Source organism: Penaeus vannamei, chromosome 38 (genome assembly GCF_042767895.1).
Source record: "Penaeus vannamei isolate JL-2024 chromosome 38, ASM4276789v1, whole genome shotgun sequence".
In the NCBI taxonomy this organism is placed as follows: Eukaryota; Metazoa; Arthropoda; class Malacostraca; order Decapoda; family Penaeidae; genus Penaeus; species Penaeus vannamei.
In genome coordinates, this window is record NC_091586.1 from 15,752,144 (window position 1) to 15,769,643 (window position 17,500).

General features: G+C 39.7%; 1 protein-coding gene across 3 annotated transcripts in view; it reads left to right on the plus strand.

Annotated features, from left to right (window-relative positions):
* Positions 1-16,844, plus strand: part of LOC113800787 (protein IMPACT-B) — a 118,142-nt gene extending 101,298 nt beyond the window's left edge. For 2 of the 3 annotated variants that reach the window (XM_070116290.1, XM_070116287.1), the window contains exons 7-8: positions 13,395-16,293; positions 16,678-16,844. In XM_070116290.1, coding sequence (XP_069972391.1) covers positions 13,395-13,562 — 168 coding nt within the window. In that variant the 3' untranslated portion in view covers positions 13,563-16,293; positions 16,678-16,844. The remainder of the gene's footprint in view (positions 1-13,394; positions 16,294-16,677) is intronic. The other variant, XM_070116289.1, reaches the window with a different exon arrangement.
* Positions 16,845-17,500: the final 656 nt, after the last annotated feature.

Genomic DNA, 17,500 nt, shown 5'->3' on the forward strand with positions numbered 1-17,500 from the left:
GGTTTCATGTTCTCCAAGAAGAGAGATTTGGTGTAAATTTTTGACCAACTCTTTGGAATTTCATCAAAGATAACCATATATCATTCTCACATTTTTTTCTGAATTTATATAGTGAAATGCAGGTCAGGTCTTGAAGTTTCTGGCAGACACTCCATAAATATATTTATTTTTAACCAATCTTTCTTATGCTATTATTATGTGAAATATCTAAGAATTTTGAAGTAGTTGTTGCTATGTTTTTTTCAAATTGTCACTGGCTTTCTGACCCCTGCCTTTCCTTTGACTAATACTCCAACCACTGATGCTAACACTCCCTCCTTGATATTAACTGATACCTTTATGCTTTCTGAACCATCCACTCATGTCATTACTCATTATATCTTACTCCCAAGTTTGTGTACACGAACCCTGATTAACTTCACTGGCAAACTGTATTCCTGTTGAACCTCACTTTCTCTTGTACCAGAACTGTTTTCATCTCCTTGACTGATTCTTATTTATGACAAGGACTGGTTAGACCTGCTTGCCTGCCTTGTTTACAGGGATGCAGTGGCAGCACAGGGGAACACTATTCCTCACAGATGCTAGCTTAAGTCTTACACCAATGTAGCCAAAATTAACTTCAACAGACATGACCTCCCCCAAGCACTGTTGCTCCTTAGCCCGATGCCCTTTGTGTACCCTGCCTGGTCATGACTATTCATATTGTTCTGCTCTGTATGTGTGCCAATTGTGGTGGCTCCCATAACATATTTTATAGGGGCTGACCTACCTACAAGATTGAGTCTGAAGCAGTAATTCTCAGATTCAACTTTGGCTTCACTGTACAAGAAGCCAGACAGGAAGCACACCTACAAGGTTTTTTCTCTCACTCCCTATTCCAATACTGTCCTTCACTTACCCCTCCCCTTTCTTCCAAAGATATTTCTGCATCACCCCCTGCATCCCTTCCTCATCCAACTTCTACCCCTCTCCTCTCTCAATCAAATTTGTTTGCCATTTCAAATCCATACACCCCAATCTCCACCATCATCCCAGACACTCCAGTCACTACTTCCCCAGTACCTTCCCCTCTTCCTCCTCACCCAACTCATTGTACAGGACAAACTAAATGCTCCACCCCATTTTCTGTCCCATCCTCTCCTCCATCAACCTCTCCCTCCAGCCCTCAAACATCTGTCCCTTCTTCTCCCTCTCATAAGAAAACCGTTGTTTCTCAGATTTCCTTAACTGACTCCACATGAGAATCTCTAGGAGACATTCGTCCCAAGATAACATGCCTACACCTCCTCCTCCTCCAATCTCTCTGCTCCTATTCCATCTACACTCAAAGTAACTGCTGACATCCATCCTCCTCCTACTCATGTTCCCCCTACACTCCTTCCTACTCCCTCCTTCCCCATTATCTTTTCTGTGACTGTCACAACAACCCCCTTACCTGGATTCTCTCCCTGAAACTGTGATACAATTGCACTTAAATCCCTTTCTCCTTTGTTAATTCCTGCTTTACCCTATATACATTCTTGCAAAATCCTACACTTCTTCCTTAGACATTTTGATCTATTTATCCTACCTTCCTGAACTGCCTCTTTACTCTTTTCACTATTACACCCTTCTATAATGCTATATGACCTATAATATCTAACACATTTATTTGACTTTGTAACCATTAATTTATTATTATAAATGTGTCCTCAATCATCCATGTTGCTATGATCTTAAAATGCAATGATTCCAACTGTACAAAATTGTTCTGTAAAAAATTATTTGTAGATTATTTGTGTTCGGCTTTGTTTTACATATGACGGAAGAAATAAAAGGTATACGTGGCATTTCGTCTGTTCATATCTGGCACAAGAGCATCATATATATATTTGGGTCATAAGTTTATTATTTTTAGACCTATTCAGTTTCCATTGGTACCTTATCTTGGAATATACTATATCAAGTGAACATTATTTTGAAAATGCTATACCACAGCATGTTTCGTTTCTTTTGACTGAAAAAATAATAAAAAATTATGCAGTGGCAAACAACTAAAAGCAGGAAACTGGAAGGTCTGATCCAGAGACCTTAAAAAAGAAAGGAAAATAATGATACAACTTAAACAAAACAACAGCAGTTGATAGTAGTAGTAGCAGTAGTACAAGTACTAGTACTAGTACTAAAACTAGTACTAGAACTAGTACTAGAACTAGAACTAGAACTAGAACTAAAGCAAAAACTAAAACTAGAACTAGTGGTGGTGGTGGTGGTGGTGGTGGTGGTAGTAGTAGTAGTAGTAGTAGTAGTAGTAGTAGTAGTAGTAGTAGTAGTAGTAGTAGTAGTAGTAGTAGTAGTAGTAGTAGTAGTAGTAGTAGTAGTAGTAGTCACAGCATTAATAAAGGTAAACATGTCCAGAAGTAGTCACAGCATTAATAAAGGTAAACGTGTCCAGAAGTGTTCAGCCAGCTAACCTTTAATGCGTTCAGTAAATGTGTTGGTAATTAAATTTTTTATCTATAGCATGTCTTAATGCAATAAAGATGTGATCAAGTTAATGCACTGCAGTCATGAGGTAGTGTCCATTGTTATGAGATAAACGATGCTTGTGTTATTAATAGATGAAAGTTTCGCACACTCAAACAATGAACATGATAGTAACAACAATGATTAAATGATAAGGACATCTAGTGCAGTAAAAAACATAATATTAATGACCATGAAGATTATGATCATGATAATGATTATAATGTTATTATTCATTTTGCAATAAGCAGCAACAACATTGATGTTTGTTAAGATAATGATATGAAGGAATGATGATGATAAAGATACGAAATAATAAAAATAATATTAATGGGAGTTAATAAATGTGGCAATAATATTACCATTGACTTTATCATTTTTATTTCTATAACTATTACTTTTTTGGTTGTTCTTGTTATCATCATCATGAACAATATCATCATATTAGTACCATAGTTGCTATTAAAGCCGCCACAGCTTGGGTTGTAAGCCTCAGTCGGCAAGTGGCTATTCGATGTTCCCGCGACAGACTCGTTGGTGTCAGATGAGGCTGGTTTATACGGTATGCTTTTGGCGCTAGATGCTAGCGTCTTTTGTAGCCAACTTATCATCGCTATCCAGAACGGATTTCAAGCTGATAAGGATGGAAGCGAAAAACCTGCCCATTGGGTACATTTGGCACCATTCGTGACCTAACGACGTTTGGCACCATCGCTCGTTGTTCCCGCACTATCGGCTTATCGGACGGAAATTGTTTATCTCCTCAAGCAGCGGCAACGATCGTATGGTTAAACTTTATGGTACTGGCACGTAAAGAGAGGTTAAACCTTCACTTTTTAAGTTTTTAAAATGATAACCAAATAAAAGCTTTTAGGTGCCCGATGTTGTCTGCAAACTACGGAATGAGCCAGGTGCAAATGGGGCCAATAATCTCGGTCTGTGTGGCCAAAGAGACAATTCTGTTGCGGATGGGTTGCTAGTAAGAATTATGGATTCGCTAGCGTCTCCAAGCAGTCTTAACTTCAAGGCATTGCGGGAAGATATGCTGTGAGACACTTCTCCTTTGCAAGGTGGTTCCAAACTAGAATGAGTGATTTTGTTATGAAAAAATGGACAAGAAAAGGATATGGGTAGGAAAGTGGATACACAGGAGGTAGGGTCACGGGGTCTCAGATAATCTAAGCAACTGGCTTTGGAGGACCTTACTACAAACCGGAGAGCATTGAGGGTGACGTGTGAAATTTTTGAAGAGCTGTGGATGAAAATATGTACAACTGGATTCTTATAAAAAGGGTATTCTCACAACATAGTCAGAAGGGAAAGTTTAGATCTGAAAGTGCGACCTAATTCTTTGAGTACAAACCTATTTGGAATTCCAAATAATCATTAATATCATTAAGATGTAGCAGAATATATAAGGGAAAATAGCCCATCTATATGTGACTAAATATGCAAAAGAAATAAAGAAATTGAAATATTGTTCTTTACACGGAAATGTAAAGACAGAATGGGAAAGAATGTATAGTTATGAGAGATAATTATGAACGCCAAAGGGAGTTCCTTGATGACGATGACTGAGATATAATAATACATTACCCCTCAATCCCTTGCTCGTTATTGTCTAGGGGGGGGGGAGGGATTAAAAGACGTAGAATTAGGCCCAAGTTAGGGTATCGCCCGTATCTTAGACCTCTGCCCTTGCTTCAACTAATTTTCACCCCCTTTCCTTTTCCTTCTTTTCTTCATCCCCTTTTGTCCACATGCTAAAGTGTGAGAGCCATGCTGAAAGGATGAAAGGCTGGCTTTGTGTCGTTTTAACACCACTATAAATAATAAAGGAGGCCTTGGACTCCTCTTTCCACTTTCCACTAGCATACTAACCTACAGCGCTCTGCAACCTTTGACAGGTAACGCATTTTGTGTTGATCGTTAACTCATTTCTAGTCCTTTTCGCCACAACACTATCATATTGCTGTATTAACTTTGATATCTGGAACTTTTATTTGTTTTGACCATTAAATATCCTGGAAATCCACAAACAGCGCCTAATGAAAAAAATCCTTATCCGGGGACTTAACCCGTAAGCTTCACCCTCTCGTTATATTTTGAATACGCCAGTAATTACCATAGATGTTGACGCGGCTTAAAATTTTCAATAAATGAGTAAAATATACAGAACAAGAAATACGTGGGATACTGAAACATGTGTGACCTTTATGTGCGAAATCTAAACATAATAAGAAAAGACCAAAAGGAGTTCAGCATAAAGTGAAGGAGAGCGAAAGTAAGCGATTTCATGAAAAATATTCTGAAGAAACGAGTCAGAAAAAGAGCCCATCGAAGCTTACAATTACTACTGCTATTTCAAAACTCACAGAGAAAAGGCCACAGCATTTTTTACTTGAATAGCGGACCCGCCGACATTTATTACCAGGAAAATGAAAAAACGTGAAAATCCCGATTTTTTTTTCAAATTCCTCTAAATAAATATATATATACATACATACATACATACATACATACATATATATATATATATATATATATATATATATATATATATATATATGTATATATACATATACACACACAAATTAATTTTGTGTATATTTCATAGTGTATGGTATCGTTTTTCCCTTTCCCGAAACAAAAATAAAATATATTTGTCGGAAATACCTTACTCTCATGCGTCATGTCTGTCTTTCGTGTCCGTGGTCGGTGATCGCTTCTGATCAGTACTGGCGTATTTAGCAATATGCGCTGAGAACCTGCGCACTAGGATTAAACAATCACATTAAAACAAAAATACCTGTATTCTTGTTTTTTATATTAAATTCCAGTTCATATCCAGAAAGGAAGAGTCCTTTTCCTACCTGTACAAAATGGCAAAGGACGTAAAGATGCCATATTGAAAACTAGTGATTACATTCTTACGCTTATGTCCTGTACACATATGCTTTCGTAACCTTTAATGCCGGTATTATTGGTAGTACTTTTTATTTTTTATCAATTACTGAGTAGTAATAGTACAATAATGTTCGTATGTAAACCCCGTTTTATCTTTGTGTTGTATTTTAATATAATGTGTTTTTGTAAATTAGTAATTACCACTATATTCGTATCTTATATAGACTATTTTATGCAATATGTCTTATTCTCATATTAATGTTCATTTGGCATTAAGTCATTATGTTTTGTAAACATTTCATTATCAATCTTGTTTTCGTGTTGAGCTTTTTAAGGTTATACCCATAACCAAAAAGCTCGGTCATACCCTATACATTCTGTATATAATGACTAGCTCTGTAAATAAGTTGTATGACCAAAGAAATTATTTCAATTTCAATTTCAATTTCAATTGTTTAGTAAGACAGAATTGTACTTCATCCAGGTGGGGCTAGAACTGATACATTCCTTTACTTCTGATCTTTGAATGGTAAGAGGTACACTTGTCTTATTTTAGTGCTGTTTTTTTTTTCCTCCCACGGGGATTTTTTTCCTCCCACCAACATTTCATTATCACCATACTTGCTCACTATTCAAGAAAGAAATTGTTGTGGCCTACTGTAAAATCCTCCGAATTATAGATCAGGATCAAATAATATATGCAGATGTGCAAATAAATTGATTAAGGACTTTCTATGTGACAGGCAAAATGAGTATACTAATTAGAGGTACAACTTCTAGATGGAGACATGGAAAGGAATGGTCATCCTAGTCTTTTGTGTCCGGGGGATCACCGAACAGCCATACTAAGTGTCTATCAGGTACCTATAGGGATTGGTCATACCATGACTCCCTGTATAAAACATCGTCCCAGGAAAGACCATAATGCCTACAATATCGTGAATGAATTATGCATCAAAGATAGCCGTGGATTCTATGAGTAATATCATATATCCATAATTTCAAGAAAAGAAATAATTTCAAGAAAAGACTCTAAACCATTTTATCAGTTATTCGTAATTCAACAAATGAAAAATCCGTTAATAAACTTATATTAGCATATACGCTATTAGTGTCATCAGTGATGTACGAGAGATATATTTATGGATTCATAGAAAATAAAGCAAATACAGTGATTGAAATTGTGTGAAATATGATAAATTATCGATCGTAACACAGCCTTGCCAGCCTTGCAATGTTTCTTGTTTATTTCATCCATTATTATTTTTAACTTTCGCTATCATGTTATTTGTGAATGGCATTCCATAATTATTTTCTGGCTCTCACTTCGTCCACTAGTGCATATATAATATCATAAGTGAGCTCCGTGTCTTTAGTGTGTAGAAGTGGGTGTTTGTATTCAAATGAACGCAAATCAGATGAACGTTCGTGTGGATAATCTTTTAAATTTTAGTGAGCACCATTGCTGTAATATTTAGTGCTTATTTCTCCTTATTTATACCAAGTATGATATAATAATTCGTCGTTTAAACCACTAAGTAATAAGCTTCATAATATTTATACTCCAGTGCTTGCTTTAGCATCTCGGCTTCCCTCACGGTTGGGGAAATCCACACCGAGTGTCTATCAGCTACAGGGTTGGATTGGTCACAGTATATAATGTTCCCCCATAGAAAAACGCCATTCCAAAAAAGACCAGTGTCTAGAATAACCTTCTGGATGAGCTGCCCATCGAAGATAGTCGTGAATTCTATAAAAAATCATCGCATATCGACTGAGAAAAGACTAAAAGCTAAAAAAGAAGACACTATACTTAGAAAAAGCCAGTTCACTCAAATTATTAATTATACCCCCCCCCCTAATCCCTTGCCCGCTGTTGTCGTGAGGGGGCTTAGGAGATGGAGACTGAGACCCAATGCAGGGATCTCCCCTACCTAGGGCCACAGCCCTCGACTCAATTAATTTTGCATGGTCTTTTCCCCCTCAAGCTTTTTGTTTCCGTCCCTTCTCCAACCCCTTCTACTATCTACTTCCTAAGATGTAAGAGCCGTGCTGAAAGGATGAAATGCTGACATTGTGCCAGTCCTGAACGGCCTGCGGGAACCATGGGCGCGGTACTCCCCTGATTTAATTGTCTAGCCCTTACCCCCTACAGGGCACTGGGGGTGGACTGTTATATCCCTTTACATAGTCAAGGCTTCCCATTGCCAGTAATGAAAATGCCCCTATTAGGGGCAATGAGGCTTGCCCCTTCATCAAATAGGCCAACCGGCTCCCCGACCCCAGGCTCTCCTTTGACCACGACTCCGAACATTGAAACTACTACCCACTCCTCAATGCCTACTAGTCCATTACCCACCCAAGCAGACTCAATCTCCAGAAGACATTCCTACCCTCCCAACTTCCTCTAATTCATCATCTCTACCCCTACAACCTTCTTCATCAAACACCCCAACCTCCCTTATTACTAACCTTACAGTCTTATTCACCATCCGTCCATAATACTACCCCCCTCAACAACACTCCTGCTTCCACACGCCCCCGTCCTTCTATGACGACCAAAGCTAAATGGGACCGATTTTTCGTGATCCCCCGTACAGCTCCTTACTGAGGCAACACTTTTCTCTTTCAACAATGTCTCAAAAAACATGTAGGCAGAGTCCCTTTCCGTACCCGACGCGATCGCTCCCGTCTCGTAACAGTCAGATCTGAAGCTGAAGCTATAGCATTATCAAAACTAACTGATCTCTCTGGCAACCCCACCCCTGCAGAACCTCATCCAACTCTTAATACTTATACCGGAATTGTCTCTATCTCCCCAGCAAACTGCCCAGTCGATAAGAAAGATTGGTCAGATTGTGGAGAAGACTTGCTCGGCTGCCTCAAAGACCAGGACGTGATATCAGTACATTGCTACCCCATTCCTCCTAGAGGTCATCGAAAGAAACCCATCAATATTGTCAAAATTACTTTCAGTACACATGACCTTCCCGTCCGTATCTACATTATTCCCTGTTTAACCATACCAACCTCCTCCCCGTCAATGTCAAAATTGTTGGCGATTTAGACATCCTGCCAAACACTGCTGTTCCACAGACCGATGCCGCCTCTGTGCCCAACCTGGTCATAACAGATCAAACTCCCCTGCAGAAACACGCACATGTGCTAACTACAGCGGCCCCCATAATGTATTTTATAGAGGCTGTTCCACTTACAAGTTCGAGTGTGAGATGGCAGCTCTCAGATACAAAAATGGTCTCGCTCTACGTGAAGCCAGACAGGAAGCTCGCCGACATGGTTTTTCTTATACTCCCTACTCTAGTAATGTCGCTCGCTCTGCCCCTCCCCCTCCACCTCAAGATGTTCCTACACCCTCTCCTATAATTACTTACTTCCCCACTTCCACCACTTCCACTTTTACATTCAACCTCCCCCAGTCAAATTATTTTGCCACTCTTAATCCAGACACCCCAATCTCAACTACAGCCCCAACACCATCCCCTCTCCCTCCCCCACCTACCTCCAGTAGACAGACTAAACGTTCCACCCCTTCTTCCCCTATCGCACACTCACCTCCACCTACCTTTACTCCTCAGACACCAGTCTCCTCTTCCCCCCCCCCTCATAAGAACACCTTTGTCCCACAAAACTCTTCAACCAACTCCACTGCAGAAACTATGGAAGACATTCAAAGCTATATGCTTGAGACACAAATTTCCATAACTCATGCTCCCTCCACACTTGAAGTGATTGCCGATATCCATACCCTCCTACTCATATTCTCCCTACACACCTTCCTCCTACTCCCTCTCAACACAACCTAACCCCCTCAATGCCGTCCACCACCGATATTCATTCTCCTGAAATCCACCCCCCCCCTCTTACTCATAGCACCCCCACACCCCTTCCTCCTAATCCCTCTCAAGACAACACATCCCCTTCAACTCTAATTATCATCCTTCCGATATCCATCCTCCTACCACTAATATTCCCCCCACACCACTTCCTCCTACTCCCTTCCAACACAACCCACCCCCTTCAACTCCATTTATACGCACATACTCCCTCCCTCCATCCCCTCTATCCTTTCCACTCCCTCCCGGATACACACGGGAATCGCTCATGTCACAACAATGCCCTTCCCCAGATTCCCTACCTCCTGATACTCCTCCTTTACACCTCCTAGCTCCCCCCCCCCCCCAGATTCCCCAACACCCACCGGCGTTTTCACTCATAAAATAACAGATATAGCTCTCCTACATTGGAATATTCGCGGTTTCTGTTTTCACAGACCAAACCCACGTCATATCATTGCTTCTTATAACAACCTGTTCTCCTTTCTCAGATGCATCAATATCCTTCACTTGATCTAATTCTCTTACTTAAACCACCATAACCCTTTCCCTCATTAACTCCCTTACCCATCTTCAACTTTCCAACATTACTCTAGATAGTTGACGCATAGCAACTATCACCTGACATCACCCTTTACTATACCTTCCTGTAGTGCTATGTGACCTTAGATGTCTAGCACATTTATTTCGCTTCTAACCATTAACCATCAACCATTAATTATTCATCATTCAACCATACCAGCTACCTTGTTACCTCATATTTCAACTGAAATATACTCCCAGATATCTAGCTGAATATGTTTTAAGATGCATAATTACATTTGGGTTCATGCCTACTAGTCCATTACCCACCCAAGCAGACTCAATCTCCAGAAGACATTCCTACCCTCCCAACTTCCTCTAATTCATCATCTCTACCCCTACAACCTTCTTCATCAAACACCCCAACCTCCCTTATTACTAACCTTACAGTCTTATTCACCATCCGTCCATAATACTACCCCCCTCAACAACACTCCTGCTTCCACACGCCCCCGTCCTTCTATGACGACCAAAGCTAAATGGGACCGATTTTTCGTGATCCCCCGTACAGCTCCTTACTGAGGCAACACTTTTCTCTTTCAACAATGTCTCAAAAAACATGTAGGCAGAGTCCCTTTCCGTACCCGACGCGATCGCTCCCGTCTCGTAACAGTCAGATCTGAAGCTGAAGCTATAGCATTATCAAAACTAACTGATCTCTCTGGCAACCCCACCCCTGCAGAACCTCATCCAACTCTTAATACTTATACCGGAATTGTCTCTATCTCCCCAGCAAACTGCCCAGTCGATAAGAAAGATTGGTCAGATTGTGGAGAAGACTTGCTCGGCTGCCTCAAAGACCAGGACGTGATATCAGTACATTGCTACCCCATTCCTCCTAGAGGTCATCGAAAGAAACCCATCAATATTGTCAAAATTACTTTCAGTACACATGACCTTCCCGTCCGTATCTACATTATTCCCTGTTTAACCATACCAACCTCCTCCCCGTCAATGTCAAAATTGTTGGCGATTTAGACATCCTGCCAAACACTGCTGTTCCACAGACCGATGCCGCCTCTGTGCCCAACCTGGTCATAACAGATCAAACTCCCCTGCAGAAACACGCACATGTGCTAACTACAGCGGCCCCCATAATGTATTTTATAGAGGCTGTTCCACTTACAAGTTCGAGTGTGAGATGGCAGCTCTCAGATACAAAAATGGTCTCGCTCTACGTGAAGCCAGACAGGAAGCTCGCCGACATGGTTTTTCTTATACTCCCTACTCTAGTAATGTCGCTCGCTCTGCCCCTCCCCCTCCACCTCAAGATGTTCCTACACCCTCTCCTATAATTACTTACTTCCCCACTTCCACCACTTCCACTTTTACATTCAACCTCCCCCAGTCAAATTATTTTGCCACTCTTAATCCAGACACCCCAATCTCAACTACAGCCCCAACACCATCCCCTCTCCCTCCCCGACCTACCCGCAGTAGACAGACTAAACGTTCCACCCCTTCTTCCCCTATCGCACACTCACCTCCACCTACCTTTACTCCTCAGACACCAGTCTCCTCTTCCCCCCCCCCCTCATAAGAACACCTTTGTCCCACAAAACTCTTCAACCAACTCCACTGCAGAAACTATGGAAGACATTCAAAGCTATATGCTTGAGACACAAATTTCCATAACTCATGCTCCCTCCACACTTGAAGTGATTGCCGATATCCATACCCTCCTACTCATATTCTCCCTACACACCTTCCTCCTACTCCCTCTCAACACAACCTAACCCCCTCAATGCCGTCCACCACCGATATTCATTCTCCTGAAATCCACCCCCCCCCTCTTACTCATAGCACCCCCACACACCTTCCTCCTAATCCCTCTCAAGACAACACATCCCCTTCAACTCTAATTATCATCCTTCCGATATCCATCCTCCTACCACTAATATTCCCCCCACACCACTTCCTCCTACTCCCTTCCAACACAACCCACCCCCTTCAACTCCATTTATACGCACATACTCCCTCCCTCCATCCCCTCTATCCTTTCCACTCCCTCCCGGATACACACGGGAATCGCTCATGTCACAACAATGCCCTTCCCCAGATTCCCTACCTCCTGATACTCCTCCTTTACACCTCCTAGCTCCCCCCCCCCCCCCGATTCCCCCACACGCACCGGCGTTTTCACTCATAAAATAACAGATATAGCTCTCCTACATTGGAATATTCGCGGTTTCTGTTTTCACAGACCAAACCCACGTCATATCATTGCTTCTTATAACAACCTGTTCTCCTTTCTCAGATGCATCAATATCCTTCACTTGATCTAATTCTCTTACTTAAACCACCATAACCCTTTCCCTCATTAACTCCCTTACCCATCTTCAACTTTCCAACATTACTCTAGATAGTTGACGCATAGCAACTATCACCTGACATCACCCTTTACTATACCTTCCTGTAGTGCTATGTGACCTTAGATGTCTAGCACATTTATTTCGCTTCTAACCATTAACCATCAACCATTAATTATTCATCATTCAACCATACCAGCTACCTTGTTACCTCATATTTCAACTGAAATATACTCCCAGATATCTAGCTGAATATGTTTTAAGATGCATAATTACATTTGGGTTCATGCCAAATGCTCCAAATGTATCGTATTTGTTTAAATGGAGTTGTACCTAAGATTTGAAAGATAACCAATGCCATGTAGTCACATATTTCTGCTGTCCCAGTAGACTTGTACTAAATGGTACTAAATGGGTCAAGAGTTGATAAGGATGCCGGAAGAATTATGAATAGTCACTTAGACCCACGGGATCACACAAATTATAAAGAGGACTTGAAATATATAAACCTTACAAAATTGGAGAAAAGATGAGAGCAAGATGACATGAATTTAAAGTATTACATGCCGTATTGGGTACGGAATAAAGTTTTAAGAGGATCTATGCACCGAAAAGATTGTATGAAGTCGTATTATTGTTAATTATTAGTAATAAAGAAACATTTATTTGAAATGTCTTTAATTCTTTATTTCATCTTTGTTACAACTGGATGAACTTTTAGACCACTCTGAGCTCTCTTCAGCAATATATATTTTTTCTCTTTGTGGCCCTGCTTCATCTAGTATTTTCACCATTGTCCATAGTAAATCTGCTATCAGGAATATACTGGGACCCACTTTCCTTGAGGCCCTCTGCACAATATTTTGTTCAATATTTAATCCAAGTATTATGCATGCCTTGATAATCTCCCCATCTTAACATATAGAAAATCTTTTGGTCTTGAGATATTGGAAATATCCAGTTTTTCTTTTGATATTTTAAGTACACTTGTGCCGTTGGTTTTATTTGCAAAAAGCATACTCAGCACTAATGACAGTAAGACTTTTTTTTATACTTTCGTATAAAAGGTAATTTCATCAGGCTTACATAAAAGGCAGTGAAGCCTAAACAGTTGCTATCAGTTATTGTGATTTTCAGTCAACTACTTGGTATTTTCTTATCCAAAATCCTATGGGAAAGGTAAATTTATTCTATTTTAGGACTTTTTGTTGTAATTCATTACCCAATATTTCAGATTGTGGATGCCCAGAATGTCTTAGTTGTGGTCTCAAGATGGTTTGGGGGCATCTTACTGGGGCCAGACAGATTCAAGCATATAAATAATGCTACAAGGCAGATACTTGAAAGCTGTGGATATATAAAGCATCAAGAGAGCAGTAAAAGAAATAAAAAAACGAAGTAGCACATTGTTTTTGATTGTATCCTTTATATATTTTGGTTATCAGTAAGACACTTACCCTGTTTAACAGTTATATATATTTTCCATACCTAAAGATTAGAAAAAAAAGTGTCGGTTCGATGTCTATCAGTGTGTGTGTGTTTGTGTTTGTATGTTTGTTTTACACGCATACACAAAAGAAATATCCATTTTTTACTTTCTTATTTATGAAAAAAAATCATTTTTTACTTGTATTTTTTAGTATTAAGATTTCCTTTGTTTAACAGCTTCAAAGTGACTTAAAGTATTTTTAGCGTTAAGTCGGAGGCAATGTTGCCCCCGGTTAAGACAACTGAGGAATGAATCCCCCAGAAGATATTGCATGTACTTGAAACGTACATCATATCCAAAAATTACATGGCAATGAAAACATAATGGGTGGTTACCCTTGATGAACAAGGTAAGAACGCACTAACACACAGGCAGGCTTATAAAAACGTTAGTGCTTGCACACACACACGCAGACAGTCAAATCCAGACATAGACACATAGACATGCATATGTATAGGCTGGCACACAGGCTATGAGTTCTTCGATGTTATCTTTTTCCATCTCTCCCAGGTACTTATACCATATATATTACAAACATAAATGTGTTACCAGTATGTTGATTTAGTTGAAAGAGAGAGAGAAAAAATACTGATAGAGTTCTTGGGCTAATCCTCGTGTTCAGTGCGCCATATACGGTGTCAGGTAGGGCTGGAATGCTACGGAAATTCGTCTGCTCTACGGAAACAAAAGACGACCGAGGGACGTCACAACGATTATTTTTCCTAATGCCATAATTTTGTTATTTTGTATGACTACAGATGTTTTGATGCAAAAGAAAGGTGTATAAAACAATAATGAAGTAATTTAAGTTGACATAAATTGAACATGAAAATTGCTGAAACCATCCTGATATGAATTAATGTGATGAAGCAAAGTTGGCGTCGTTGTGGCGGAAATTTCATCCCATGTCATTTCAGAGAGACTTTAAACATTCAGCCCTGCAACACACTCACTTTGAATAGCATACTTTTTAAAGAAATCAAGTCTACAGGTTCAGTGTCAGATTTTCTTAACATACATCTAATACATTTTCTATAAAGAGATGCGGGTGCATTTTATGTTGTTGAATATTATATTACATTACTGGCTTGGTAAGGCATATATTGTACATTGTTTTTGGCAGGGCAAAAAGTAAAAAAGTTACGCAGGGAATCTTAAAATCACTGTCTTCTTTATCATATGAAGTTTTGAGAAGGGCAGAAATGCTGCTACGGAAAAGTAGACAGCCCTGGTACAGGGCGAGATTTTCGCTTATAAATAAATCGACCAGTTCTTGAGTTTACTAGCTGCTTCATCGCATTAAGTCGAGGTTTCGATTACCTAGAATTTATAGGAAGGTGATCTAGGGGAAGTGTACCTATATTGGACCACCTAACTTCTATGTCCTATTTCTCCAGTATTACAAATGGGAATGAGATGCAATTAGTATGTAGCCATGAGGTACTCCAATGCCTTCCCGAATGCCAGAGTTGGTTACTTTTTCCATAATACTCAAAAATGATTTTAGCTTCACTGGTCCAATTTAGGGTATGTAGGACTTTAACTGGACCACATGGTTACCGATATTGGACCAGGCGGTCCAATATCGGGACGCGTGGTCCAACATACGATAGGGTTAATATCCAACTGATTTGATTTTAGGAACGGCTGGTGACACAGACATTTGAAAACACTTTTATTAGAAATTCAACCTTGAACTGTGGCAACAACAAGTACAGTCAAACCCTGTTATAACAGGTATTCTACTAGCATATCCTCCAGTTGTGCAGGCAGAGTGCACGGGCGACCGAAACACTTCTTTGTACCATTAGCATATTTGTTCTTGTCTTCAAGATGACTTTTTAGTGTCGCCTTGGGTACCCCGTATGTACAACTTATAGCATTTAGTCCCGCGTCTCCGTTCCTGAACGACATAATCGCCCTTTCCATGTCTTCACTCCACTTCCCATATTTTCCCCTGAAAGATAATTTTGCCTTATAATTGGAAAATCATAAATTTCAATAAGTATTCTTCTCTTTCGCTCGTCTTAAAAGCTTGAAAGAATGCTAAACTGAAATTATCCTAGATCACAGAATATAGCACCAGTCTAATGCCTATATAGGCTTACCGGTACTCTAAATGAAAATTCCTGTTATCCCTTGTCAATTCCAGTCAGCATCTGACCTTATATGGATGGACCCAAAGCTCAAGCTCACGTGTTCCTTATATTGGCCTGCTTGTGCCTTATATTGGACCAGCGTGCCCTATATTGGACCACTGGTCCAATATGAGGCACCCCGACTGGTCCAATTTACGTCAAGGTCAAGTCTAAAAGTTCCCGGTGTAAAAGCTCGGAGGGTGCGAGAACTTTCATTCCAGATGCGATAATTTTATCCAAAACTGACCACCTATCAACTTGTTGTTCTGCACATTTCTCTATTCACGGCCTCCTGCCACACTCTTTAAATTCGTCAGTTTTTATAAGGAAGGGGGTAGAAAATGTTTTTCTCGCCTTTTTATGTGAAATTCCCGCACTAAAACTTCTTGGTGTCGGCCATGATGGACTTAGTTTATAAGCAGTCCGCTAGATGTCGCCACTGTCTGAAAGCACTACCCAGTGTGGAGAAACGCTGGTGGTCCAATATTGGGACCGGTCCAATATAGGTACACTTCCCCTACTTTCCACATTTGTTATACATGTTTGTTCTTGGATCACTGAAATATTTCTCATATCTCTCACCATAAGAAGGAGAGGCTTAAAGAAGGAATGCACAAATAATTTAGAGGTAGAAAAACCCACAGTGTATAAATGAGATTTATTAAAAATGAGACAGTTTACAAATCCTCATGGATTTCATCTTGCAAGACCTGGCTTGAACATATGTTGATATTGTTTAGAAATAGCATATCAGATACTGATGAAAAAAAAAAATCCATGACAAGGGTAGATTTATCAGGTGAACACTGACGTCATGCGAAGAACTTAATATTAATAATAAGATATTATCCGAGAACTTCTGGTAGTTAATATTATTATATTCTTTTCAGATTGTGGGTGCACAGAATGTCCTAGTTGTGGTCACTAGGTGGTATGGGGGCATCCATCTGGGGCCTGACAGGTTCAGGCATATAAACAACGCTGCAAGACAGATCCTTGAAAATTGTGGTTATATAATACATCAAGAGAGTACCAAGAAAAATAAAAGAAAATAGCACATTGTGTTTGATTGCAACCTTTTTGTATTTCTGCTGAAGGTATAACGGAAAGCAGTCAAAAACATCTCTTGCACTGTGAAGTTCATTTTCATTCATACCTTTTCTAAATTTATATTTTTGATTACTCAGACCAAGCTGACTCCCAATGCAAGGCGATTTAGGATCATAACTAGTAGTCCTATGATGCATCTCGTGTTATTGTTATATGGGGGGAAATATTGGTCTTTAGTAGTAACATCGAATAAGTCCTATGCACCTTTATTAAGTTTGGACAGAAAGCTTAATCCAGAATCCTCGATCATTCTTGTGACAACATTGTGATGCTACCTTGACCATATGTTTGAAAATACACCGTTAACGATGAAAATTTAACATCAGTAAACTGTTACTTCAAATTGATTAATTTTTTAGTGATTATCCTTGACGTACATGCGCATCGCATCACAACAGTGATGAACCATATACTATCGAAAGAAAGAAAAAAGTACTAAAGCATAAGGTCCTCATTTCTTAAAGAAAATAAGACTAGTAAGATTACCTTTGACCTCTAATGTTCACGATTAATTTCTGCTGGTGAATAAGTGCTGGAGTACTTTTAATAGGGACAGAAATTCATTTTCATGACAATATGTGTAAATTTGTATACATATCAAAA